General features: G+C 35.4%; 1 protein-coding gene across 1 annotated transcript in view; it reads left to right on the top strand.

Moving 5' to 3' along the window:
- The window catches only part of LOC116343443 (histone demethylase UTY), a 29,395-nt gene that overhangs the window by 14,005 nt on the left and 2,243 nt on the right, over positions 1–13,147 (top strand). Inside the window, exons 5-15 of the mRNA XM_031771491.1 lie at positions 6,850–7,025; positions 7,347–7,707; positions 7,818–7,992; positions 8,174–8,578; positions 9,675–10,071; positions 10,192–10,531; positions 10,719–10,951; positions 11,235–11,440; positions 11,638–11,762; positions 12,021–12,650; positions 12,745–12,871. Of these exons, the coding sequence (XP_031627351.1) occupies positions 6,850–7,025; positions 7,347–7,707; positions 7,818–7,992; positions 8,174–8,578; positions 9,675–10,071; positions 10,192–10,531; positions 10,719–10,951; positions 11,235–11,440; positions 11,638–11,762; positions 12,021–12,650; positions 12,745–12,871 (3,175 nt within the window). The remainder of the gene's footprint in view (positions 1–6,849; positions 7,026–7,346; positions 7,708–7,817; positions 7,993–8,173; positions 8,579–9,674; positions 10,072–10,191; positions 10,532–10,718; positions 10,952–11,234; positions 11,441–11,637; positions 11,763–12,020; positions 12,651–12,744; positions 12,872–13,147) is intronic.

Below are 13,147 nucleotides of genomic sequence, written 5' to 3'. Positions count from 1 at the left end.
TATATGTACAATCGAACGTTCACATTTTCACCGTCCTCATCATCATCATTGTCGCTCTCTTTTCGATATATTTTCATTTAATTTTCGAGAGGCTGGTGGTTTGGCCTGTTTCTTTTTTTTTTCGGTTTCTTATTCTTATTATTTTCTATATTCTGTGGCACACAAAGAATGCACAGCGACAATAGAGAGAACAGAACGAATGTATTTATAAATATCGATGGATGAAAGATAAAGAGAACAAATTCAAACACATACATCAGCAGGTAAATATCGTAGACACAAAATATTACACGCTGACGCAAATCAAACGAGAGATAAATGATCGCAAAACGATTCAAAATACCATGCACTTTTTTCTCTTGTTTGATTGTTACAGAAATCGAACGTTAATGCTGTCTCGATTATCGCAATTTCGACTGGCATTCAAAAGAAAAAAAAACTCTGCTGGCTATAATGAATACTTTTCGTCGTTGCTTTGTTGCTCACATCACGGCTTAAATTAGCATAGAACGATTGCAATATCAAGTCTACTCTAAAAATGTCTGTGTGTGTTCTCCTTTCTTTGTTTCTGAAATCGAACGGGTTTTTTGATGCTGGTCAGCAAGTAATAAAAAAAGTCCCTTTCAAATGTGACCAGTGAGAGAGTTTGACACCCTAAAGTTCACACGGTAACCAGCGAAGAAGATCTCAAGAATTACTAATGTAATTTCTAATCTCATAGCTCAGACTCCGTTTGTACCATAGAAACATTCGATTTTCGTCCCCTTGGCCATGTGTGATGAATTTTATCAAAAGGCCAAAGGTTTTCTTTTCATACCTCAAGAACGATTCATTGTCTAATGTGTGAATGCGCAATATTTAATCATTTTTATTTGATATCAACAATTCTCTTTTGTCAACATATTTCTCGCAGACGAAATTTTGATAATATAACAGTCACAAACTCGGTTTTATTTTTCGGTTCGTCATTCAGACGATGTATTTTTTTTGTATATGTATTTTAACGAATCGTGTGATAAAAAGAGAGCTTCGAACAAGAACCGGAGTCTTACATGAAAATATTCGTCGCAAATGAAGTGTATTGTGTGCAGAGAGAGAGAGAGAGAGGGAGGGAGAGAGAAAAAGAGATCTGTTGAGTCAGTCGTTGTGTGATATGTTTGGATGATTGTTTTTGCCAAGTACAGACAGACGGTCATATCACATTTTCTCACACGCATATATTTGTTTCTGGCAATCCAGTGATTTCTTTTGGTTTCCATAAATTTATTGTTTCGAAACCGCAATCTATTCGGTCGGCTAGCCGTATTTTGGATCGGCTTGTAACTTGTGGCAATTGCTGACATTTTCAATTAGATTACGACCCATTTTTCATGTCACATCAATGTGGCGCGACAATGTATGTAAACGATTGGAAACGGCTGAACCCTTTCAAAAACAATCGTCGATGAAATTTCATCAGTTCGGTTGAAGGAGCAAATTCAATTCTAAAATTAACCTATCCACACATATGACGTTTCGATTATGGCATTCTCATTAGAATGGAAATTCTAATTAAAGAGCGAACAACGGTATTATTTCATGTTTCCGTTCGTTCTAAAACATTACGGCATTTCAGTTTCACACATCACCAAATTCTCACATCATATGGAAATAACATGAGTGCGAGCGCGTTTTAACTCAACCACGAATTAATTTATGTAAATGCATATTATTGTAAATGCAGTCAATAACTCTTTTTTTCAATGTTGTAGTTGTTGCTGTCAGTACACACACGCAACAGAAAAAAAACAATGGTAATTTCTCTCCCCCGTTTTGTTTTTTAAAGAGCCCCGCGTTTTGTTGTTGTTTCATATTTCAAGTTCGCAATATATATACTCTTGACCACAATCATATACATCTCGCTTTTTTACATTGATTGATGTCTACACACACACAGTGCGAGTGCAATAAATGCGTTCACCACATACCGTGCAATATCATAAAAATACTTGAAATTCAATATCAATCTCAATCTATTTTTTATTATTACCAAATGATGATTTTTGATTAGCCCTTTTTTTCTGTTGGCTGTTGAATGTTTGTCGAACGGTAAATAAAATAAGAAGAAGAGAAAAAAGTAACGAGATATATAAAATGACGAACGGATGGAATGAACAAAAAAGGGAATGAAGCAGCCGACGAGCGAAAGAGAAGCGAAAACGCAAAAAAATACTATATTATTGAGTGCAATGTATAGCCGGTCAGACAGAGAAAAAGAGAGTAAAAGGAATGTGCTGATGTCGTTGCGTATATCGCGTATCATATGTTGTGTGTATTGTACATAAACAGATCGTACTTGTGTACTATACTACGTATAGATTGCATAATTACACAACCGACGAACTTGTATCTCTCTCTCTCTCTCTCTCTCTTCTTGTGTTCGCTTTTTTTTGTATGGCAAAACCGCGATAACAGACAGAACGAATGCCTAAGTGCACATGTCATTCACTGCAAATGTATTATACAACATTCGAAATGGGTGAAATTAATGGAAAATCCACTGCCTAAAATTATAATTGATGTCATTTATTATTTAAAAAAAAAGAAAGAAATATTTTACAGTGTACGTGGTTTTTATTGCCGAAAAACTTTCGCGTCAAATGATTCAAACTTTGTATTCGTTTTCAAATAGTTTCAATTTAGTTCGGTTTCCTTGAGTGACAAAAAACAAGCTCCAACAACTGTAAATACAAATAAATTACTTTGCCCTAAATTCGTTATCAACGTATAAATAGCGTAGTATACTCTACATCTATCGTCGTCATCGCCGTTTGCACGAAATCATGACAACACACAATGAACTTGGAAACACATATTAAATCCATATATAGCTATCATCCATTTCAATTGATGATGAATGCTTTCAAACATACCGAGACATACATTTTAGCGCATATTTTTGTTACCACACACCATTTGGATGCGACAGAATGAAGTTTTGTTCTCTGCTCGTATTGTCAAATTGAAATGATGTGTCGTTTAGCCAATATCAATGGAAAATGTCATTGAATGCATGCGATTAGAGTGTTTTCTCCTTGTTAAAAGTCGAAATTGCTTTACAATGAAATTGACAACTGATTACACACAACCACTTCACTTTCTATCTCTCTTTCTCTTTCGTTACTCTGAATTTCGGTACATGCAATCGTGTGTAATTCTTTTTTATTTCCCATTTACAATCAACATCAAATTAAAACGATTTTTACCTTGATCCAACTGAACATGCTGCTATTTTTGTTTAATTTCGCGTTTCGTATATAAACACATTTTTTTTTTTTGTGATGTTCTAATTTTTCCTTGAGCACAGCAATGCTCGGTATGAGTGTGTATTTAATAATTTCTTTGTTTGTTTGCGTATAGTTTGACATCGTTGTCGTCATCACCGATCAAATTACTCTTTCTCTCGAGTGCGGCTTGCACGCTACACGGAACGAACAAATTGAAACATTGTTGCTCGTTCGTTATGAAATTGAAATTCATATTTGTTTGTGTATATTTTTTTCGAGTTCTGTCTTGTTTTAATACATCAAATACGTGCACGGACGATGATTTTATGGAATAGCATTTGAATATATGGCACACAATGCTGTGTTATTAGTTGCACAATTGATCTAATTGTGGGCGGAACCAGAAATTGAAACCAAAACAAGTTGTACCACGCGCACATATACTAAGTATAATGCAAAAATATTCGACTAACAAACGAATGGAACGAACAAAGATAGTAAAAGAAAGAATGAAAGAAAGAAAGAGAGAGAGAGAGAGAGAGAGAGATATGAAAAAACCAGCACCTTAAGCAATGAGATAGATGAAGTCAATCATTTAGATTATTTTCTTGGCGCAATTCAATCGTCGACCATGCACTGAAATCGAGTTTATATTATAACAATCTATACAAAAAGCATATAAATTTCAAACAAACATTCGTTAAAATAATACACACTCAAATTGGCGAGAAATGGTGAAAAAAGCACCATTTCGTTTTATATATATACGTTTTGACCGTTCTTTTTTCGTTGGCTATTTTGTGCTGACCTCAATCCATAGCAATACATGCCATGTCACTTATTTGCGTTCGTCGGTCGTTTCGCTGCAAAATACTCCATATTTGTATATATATTTTCGAGGTTCGCGTAACTATTACCGAAACTCAATCGAAACAAATCGATGTGCAAAATAAACAAAACTTCAAATTTATGAGCGCTTTTTCACTCAAATGCATCGACCACTCAATTAAATGTTTTGGAATCAAAATTATGTCTATCGAATGCTATCAATAATTGTACAAATCAAAATATTCATATCAAAAAGTAATAAATCGTTTCGATGTGTAAACATTGATTTGAATGTAACAATGAACAAATGTAATTTTGCATTTTCAAAACAAAAAAAATGCGAGCAATATTTACTTGCCATTTTCAAGCATGAATTTATGGTTGAGATAAACAAAATCATATGAATTGAAATGCAAAGTAAATAACATACTTTGTAATACAAAAATAGAGAGAAGAAAAAAAACATTCGCAATTACGCTGTATTTATATATTGTTCTTGTTTTTTTTTTCTGTTCAACTTGAAACCTCTCCATGAACATAATCTTCAATAATACATACAGTAGAACAGTGAAGCGATGAACAGAAAGAGAGAAAAATATCGTATAGTATATCTTTATCTATTGAAAATCATACGACTAGGTAGCTATTTCGGTTTATACCTAAACGCAGTCAAGAGCTAAAAACGAGTAAAGTTTTTTATTTGTTCATGACACATATTTCTAATGCACATTTTCTGCTCTATCCCTCTCTCTTTCACTCGTGCACGTTGCAACTGTTATTTTTTTTATTTTATTATTGACTGTATACAGCAGTGCATAGTGTATATTGAAAATCATTGAGTTTCGCTGTTATATATGCAATTGTGCATGCATATTGAACACACACAGCCACACACACGCGATACTCGAATCTAGGCTACGTGAAGGTTTCGCGCGCGCTGTTCGAAAGGAAAATTAATATTCGTTGGTGTTTTTTTACGATTTCTGATTGTTTTTCGCTCTCTGAATATGGTATATCTGCGCTCTGAATGTGTACATTTTAATGAATATTTGAAATACCGATGAAGGTGTATCGCATGTGTGTAATGTCATTAACTCGTGCATGCGAATAAAAAAAAATTGTCAAGAAGAAGAGAAAGAAACAAAAAAAAGTTCCGACGACATATATTAATAATTGGCCTAGTCACCAGAGACGGAAAGAAAGTCATTAAATCAACCCTAGCATGTAAAATGACTATAAAAACGCATTTTTTTCCTTTTTCTTTGAATGAACCGCTTTTTTGCAGTGGGAAACATGAGTTTTTGATCGGCGTGCCACTTGAAATTTCATTGTTCGTTGGCATTACTGTTTAGAGAGAGAGAGAGTGAAAGAGAATGAGCGCGTGCATCGATGATTAAACATGTTTATAGAGCGCGAAAACGTTTCTTTCCAATTTGTTGACACACATAGCATTCCGTGTTCTTTGAACGTGGCGGCAAATGAATAAAGTCATCAAAATTACGGAATTTCACATGTATTGCACTTCGGTATTTTGTTTCTTTCGTTTGCATTGAAGTGCCGGCGTCACATGTAAATCAATAGCCCGAACATTTGATTATAATCAACAAAACGCTAATGCAATAACATAGCTCTTCATGGAATTACGATTATTATGAGAATGATTCACTTCTCACAGCCGAAGACTTGTTGTGTTTTTTACTTTTGTTTGAAGAGAAGAAAAAACCACACAAGCTCCTGTTCGGCAAAAACAACATCTGTTTGAGTTTCATTTCATTCAATTTCGAAGACACTGCTGTTATTTTTTTCTTCTTTTCTCGAATGCACTTTTGTTTTTCGAAATTGTGTACAAACCTACATCCCATCCGATAAATAGTATTAAGAAGAGTGTAAGATCAAAGAAAATGAAAAATAATAAGTCGAAGTGCACACATACACCAAACCAAAAAGGATAAAGATGAATTTGAAAGACGAACAAAATAACAACCAGCTGAACAATAACAGATGAACAAATCTACGTATGGTTTCATATCTGTGTTTGTGTTGCCGTGGTTGCTTTTTCCGTCTTTATGTTTTTCTCTTATTTAGTGAATTTTCTTTTGTCTCATGAAAACGAAGGCTCTGAGCTCTCTCTCATCCAACCACCTGCCATGTATTTTCAGTTTAACTATTCATACAATGATTGAAATACACATTTTTCACTCCTAGTTTGTGCACACATTTGCTGCAAGCCATCTTCTCATGAATTATGAATGCCGAAGAATTCACTTAACCATCGGATGCTTCTTTTTAGACATTCACTCTTCGAATGGCATTCCGTCAGTTGCATTTCGATTTCGTTTCTTTTATGAAACGAAGAAAAATTGCAGATATATTTTTTGCATTGAATGATCGATTTTTTCGGTTTTTCTTCGATAAATGTAGACGAAGATGGCGAAACAGAAGACGACACAAAAATCGTCTACCCCGAAAACCAATCAATCGTGAAATGGGGTGTAGGTAAACAATTATCCGGTGCTCTCTTTTCTACCATGTTCAAGTTGCCCGTCATGTTGTGCAACACCTTTGGCACGTCTCATTATTGAATTTTGTTTTCTTATGCAACGAACATTGAAAGATTCAATGTGTCCTAGTTCATTCATTGCACATTTTCCAACCGAAATAATTTTGTCTTTGTATGCAACTGTGTTGATGCCTATTGTCTATATATGCACTAATGTGTCTCAAATTATAATTTGTTTTTTCGTTTTTCTTTCAGGGCGACCAAAGCATTTCAACAGTTATTGTATGTGAGTCCAGACTTCGCACGTTCCAATGAAGTACACCTGCGTTTGGGTCTTATGTTCAAAGTGAATCATGATTATGAGGCCGCATTAAAGCACTTGCAGCTTGCACTCTTCGATTCGTCGCCTTGTACATTATCCAAGTTCGAAAGTAAGTTAAATTAGCATTGCTAACCTTTTATTCAAACAACAACAACATTGACAAACGATAAAATGCTCTGAGAGGCATTCTCATTTGGAATGCATGTTCACAAGTATTGATTATAGTGTTTGTTTGTGTTAAAAAAAAGACACACAACAAAATGCTTGACATCAATTTATATGTTAAACAAAATGTGCTGATCAGAATTTTTACGTGACATTCTTTCGATGTGTTTCTTCTGTGTTTTTTTTTTCGTCAATATTATTATTGCTATACATATATTGAACAACTAAGTTATAATTTCGCTTTCTTTCGTTATTATATTTTCAGTTCGTTTTCAAATTGCTCACCTTTATGAAGTACAAAAGAAATATAAATTAGCCAAAGACACATACGGAAAACTACTTCTTGCAGACAAACAGCTGACACCACAATTACGTTCCGATATCTATCGTCAATTGGGATGGATGCACCATACGATTGATACATTAGGCGGTGATAAACGTGAACGTGAAAAGAACGCAATAACATTTCTACAAAAATCCATACAAGCCGATCCAAAGTCCGGCCAATCGCTTTATTTATTGGGACGTTGTTATGCTGGCATCAATAAAGTGCATGATGCATTCATAGCCTATCGTAATTCGGTTGAGAAAAGCGAAGGTAATGCTGACACATGGTGCTCCATTGGGTGAGTTAAATGAAATTACCACCTTTTTTTTCTTCAATCAAATCAAATCAAAATGACTTTTCTAATGGTTTACCTTTTTTCTCATCATGTATTCTTGGAAAATTATGCAGAGTTTTATATCAGCAACAGAATCAGCCTATGGATGCACTTCAAGCGTACATATGTGCAGTTCAATTAGATAAAACACATCGTGCCGCTTGGACTAACTTGGGAATTCTGTACGAGAGTTGTAGTCAACCTCGTGACGCACTCGCCTGTTATTTAAACGCAACTAGATATTCAAGTGTAAGTTTGTATCAAAAAAACCACATCAACATTTATTCAGATCGTTATAAAATCATTTTCATCGCAATACACTAGGCAATTGCTGCCATCAATTTTAACATTATTTTCATTTTTTTACGACTGTAGTCCGCAATATAAAAAACATTCTCATTGGTGTTTTTTTTTAAATATCTTCTTGCAGCTATCAGATCAAATACAAAATCTAACGGTATCGTCAACCACGTCCAATTTGGGAACACAGCAATCGACTGGTTCTACAAAAACTTCCGATAAAAGTGAAAAAAACTCGACAGCCAACAGTGCTGCAATCACCACGGCAAATAATTGTAATTTAAATTTGACGAATAATTCAAAAGACACAACTGCATCGGACGTTAATTCAGCGAACGAAAGCTTGGCACAACGTGTCAAATTCCTTCAAACAAAATTGGCTCACGCTCCTATGCCAAGTATAACATCAAAACGTCGGCAGTTGCCTTCGATTGAAGAGGCCTGGAACTTACCAATCTCGGCCGAAATGAGTTCACGACAACAGCAAACCGCTCAAAGCAATCAACAACGTGCCTATGCTAAAAATTACAATCATGTAAGTACATCATCATTCATCATCATCATCACAATCCCAATCGATAATAATAATATTTCTGTTTCTTCGTCGTTCGAAAATCATATGAGAAAAAAAGGAAGTCAATTACACCAATTCCATAGCAATAAATAATTGATTGTATTGCACGCTTGTTTGCAACATACATACATCAGCCATTGTGTCACAACTTGATTTCGAAACGAAACAAATTCTTTTTTTTTCTTCTCTTCCATTCTGTTTGTCAGCGCGACATGTATCGATTTTCGTAATTCCCATTATACCGCATAGAAACACAAAACGTAATACATAAAATGAACGTAGTGTGCTGACAATGTAAGTGCACATACAGTCGTCTCGCTCAAACATATACGTTCAGTGTATTCTTCACATAGTAAGCATTTTTCGTTGCTGCTCGTTTGCGTTTCTTCTTTTTTGGTTCAATGTACGTTGATGCGTGCGTCGACGTGCCGCAATAACCGCATCCGTTGAACAGCACAGCAGATGATTTGAACGTCTGCGATTTTTTGTTCATATTCAGTTTTATTCATTACCGGCAGACAGACGTATTTTTCGCATTTCGGTCGGCACAAAATTTTTTTTTTTGTGCCAACGTTTTCTTTTCTTCTTTGGTTCTTTTTATTCACAATTTTTGTTTTATAAATTCAATTGGTTCCTTTGAGTTTTTTTTCTTCTTTTGAAAATCTGCCACATTTTCTGTGAAGAAAAATCATCATGGAAAGGTAATTGAAAATAGTTTGAATTGGAGTTTTTTCTTAGTTTTTTTAAGTTTTTGTTCGGTGTGTCGTTGGCCTTGTATGCCAAATTTGAGGTTAGGAGTGGTGAACGACCACATGTTCACCCACGTTTTTCTTTCGCCTATTCCACGTCGAAATCATTCATTCAAATGTCTTTTGATTGAAAAACAATGTCTAAGATTTACTTTTTTTGGGGGGCTTTTCTACGCAACATTTGTTCGGTGTTTTTCAACTTTTTTCAATTTTTTTTTCTTTCTGTAATTAAATTTATTCTCTGATTGAACGTAAATCAATATTTTTATGAAATAAACTAAATAAAAGACATTTTCATTGCACTTCAGGTCCCGACAGCACCTCCACCATATCCAAATCCGCAAGGCAACAATGGTGCGATCCCGGCCAAACGGTATAAAGGCGATGAAAATGCGCCAAACCGACCGATGCCGAATCAAGTTCCACCACCTTCATTCTACCTGAACCAACAGCAAATGCATTTGTTGCAAAATCTACAAAAAAATAAGGACACTTTAAGTCCGCAGCAATTGGGCATGCTCAATCAATTGATTCAAAACTATCGAATGATGCAACAACACCAAATGCGCTATCAGCAACAGCAGCAACAGCAACTGCAACAACAACAGCAACAGCAAATGCAGATGCCACCACAACAACAACAACAAATCACATCACCAAATATGCAACAAGCCTATCCGCAGACCATGCCTAGCAGCCAAAATGGTATGTACCATACATAACCTAACATTTTAACTTAGATCACACATGTGATCGGAAATGATCTTCTTCAGTGAAAAGGTTTGAACTACAACAAAAACATTTGATTTTATTATCTCTAATTAGTTATGCTGCCGATGCAAATGCAACAGACCAAAAACGATGACATTCAAGCAATTTTATCGCAAAATGATTCAAAGACAATGCTTGCCGAGAATTTGCTGAAGCAATTCGGTTCGACGGTAAAACAAGAAATCGACGATGATCGAAATGCGGTTGTGGCCGACTCAACGACAAATTTCAACAGTCAACGGCCCATCAAATGTGAAGCGACTTCAACGAGCAGGAGGTCACCGAACGATTTGAAAAATGAACCCGTTTTGAAAATCGAAAACATTTACGAAACCAATCGAAAAGTCAAATTCAACATACAAATGACGTCAAAGCAACTACAAGAGGCTGTGAAGTAAGCATGATTTTATTTTTTTAAAATTTCAACGAATTTTTAATGATGATCTAAATAAACTTTCGTTCTCCTGAACGCAATGTGTTGAAAATTGTATTATGCTGATTTAACTTTTCATTTGAACATTCAATTGTTTTTTTTTGTGTATGCCATTTACTAATGAAGTATTCTCTTCGTTTGATTATAGGTCAATGGATAGCAAAGAACCACCGGCACCATGCTCAATACTATCGTATGATGCGCCGCCACCGTGTCCGCCCGATTGTCCGCCACAGCGCTTGACAAACGAACAATTAGTGCCTCCTACGCCATCTGTTCATTTGGATCATAAAAAACACGCCTTTTCGCCGCAACTCCAAGAGTTTTGCCTTAAACATCCGATTGCCGTTGTTCGCGGAATGGCAACCGTTTTAAAATTAGGTAATTACTTGAATTTTGTTCAGTATGCAAATAAATGGCACAGGTTTGTCACAAAATTATTTTATCCAAAGTAAAATGGACAATCGAAAAAATGTTCAATTCGATCGTTAAATTTTATTTTGGTAGATCAAACGCTAAATTGCACTCTGATATTCTGTCTCAATAGATTGATCGGAGCTATCTATTAGCAACATTTTCATATGGATTTTCACTTTGAATTTATGATTTGATAAAGATTTTTCATTCAATTTGACTAAATCACATCTTTTTTATTTTCTAACAGATTTGGGTCTATTCTCAACAAAAACATTGGTCGAAGCGAATCCAGATCACAGTGTTGAAGTACGAACACAGGTCCATCAATCGCCCGATGAAAACTGGGATAATACACAAGGCAAACGGGTTTGGGCCTGCATTTCACACCGTTCACACACAACAATCGCTAAATATGCCAACTATCAAGCATCCAGCTTCCAAGAGAGCTTAAAAGTACGTAAATTTGATAAAAGTATTTTTTAAAAAAATAGTTTCAAATGATGAATAAAACTAAATCTATTAACTTTCGTTCTACTGAAATGGACCATGTAGAGCCATTTATTCTGATACTTTCTCCAAAAAACAAAAATGTTTCATAAATCAGTCGAATTACGTTACTAATGTGAAAAAAATTACTTTTTAAATTGCAGGAAGAAAACTATGATAAAACGTCGGGCATTCACAATTTTAGTGATTCCGATTCCAAAGACTCATTGAACAGCAGTTCAAATGGCAAAAAGGTCAAGAGGGTGAAGAATGGAAATAAAATGCTGAGGTAAATGTTTTTATTAATTTTTCTCGTCTTTGCAACTGCGGCATTTTTCATAGCTAATTCAATGATACATATTTGAGTTGGCATGGCTAAAATGCCAGATTAAATTCTGAAGCTTTTCGCTAACACCATTCTGACTGCATTGAATGGAGTTTGATAGTAGGGCGTTCAACAAACCATTTTTTGTCTCCCTGAAAATTCTTTTTTCACTATGAAATGCAACGGAAATTAACCAATTTGTTAATCTCTTTGTCTCACCAGGTTTGGCACAAACGTTGATTTATCCGATGAACGGAAATGGCGACCGCAATTGCAAGAATTACAAAAATTACCGGCATTCGCACGTGTTGTATCTGCAGCGAATATGTTATCTCATGTGGGTCACGTCATATTGGGCATGAACACCGTTCAATTGTACATGAAAGTGCCGGGCTCACGAACACCAGGCCACCAAGAGAACAACAATTTCTGTTCGATAAATATCAATATTGGACCGGGCGATTGTGAATGGTTTGCCGTGCCCGATTCATATTGGGGTGGCATTCAAGCATTGTGCGAGAAAAACAATCTGAATTATTTGCACGGTTCATGGTGGCCGGTACTTGATGATCTCTACAAAGCAAATATTCCCGTTTATCGTTTCGTTCAACGGCCGGGCGATTTGGTGTGGGTGAATGCCGGTTGTGTGCATTGGGTACAAGCCATCGGATGGTGTAATAATATTGCTTGGAATGTTGGACCATTGACGGCCCGACAATATCAACTTGGCATCGAACGATACGAATGGAACAAACTCGAAAGCTACAAAAGCATCGTTCCAATGGTACATTTGAGCTGGAATTTGTCGCGCAATATTAAAGTATCCGATCCAAAACTATTCGATTTGATTAAGTGAGTAAATTGTCGGATTTTTTGGTTTTTTCATTGAATTTCAATGCCTTTGAATAAAGAGAAAAATTTAACTAATGAACCATTCTTGTTACAGAACATGCTTGATGCAAACAATAAGATTTGTTATGGCAACAATGGAATACGTCAAAGCAAAAGGAATCGAAATTCGATTTCATGGTCGCGGGAAAAATGAAGCGTCACATTATTGTGGACAGTGTGAGGTAAGAAACCAAGAAAATTTCTTTCACACACGATCGCGAACGATTGTAATCGTGGACGATTTTTTTCGAAATCGGTGAACAAATCGGTCGCCGATTATGAAAAACCCTTTGCCGATTAAGATCGTGAACGATCAAAATATCAAAGATATTTAGCTTTCTATAGATTTTTTGAATTAATTTCATTTAAATTCAGTCTTCAACCACTTTTAAATTCCAAATTAAATGGAGCAAAATTAGAGATTAGAAAAAATTGCTAATGATGTATATTTTCATTGC

This window comes from Contarinia nasturtii, unplaced genomic scaffold (genome assembly GCF_009176525.2).
Source record: "Contarinia nasturtii isolate CC-2019 unplaced genomic scaffold, AAFC_CNas_1.1 Cnas_scaffold_993, whole genome shotgun sequence".
Taxonomy (NCBI): Eukaryota; Metazoa; Arthropoda; class Insecta; order Diptera; family Cecidomyiidae; genus Contarinia; species Contarinia nasturtii.
The sequence above is the reverse complement of the archived record's forward strand: the minus strand, read 5'-3'. Positions and strand labels throughout refer to the sequence as shown.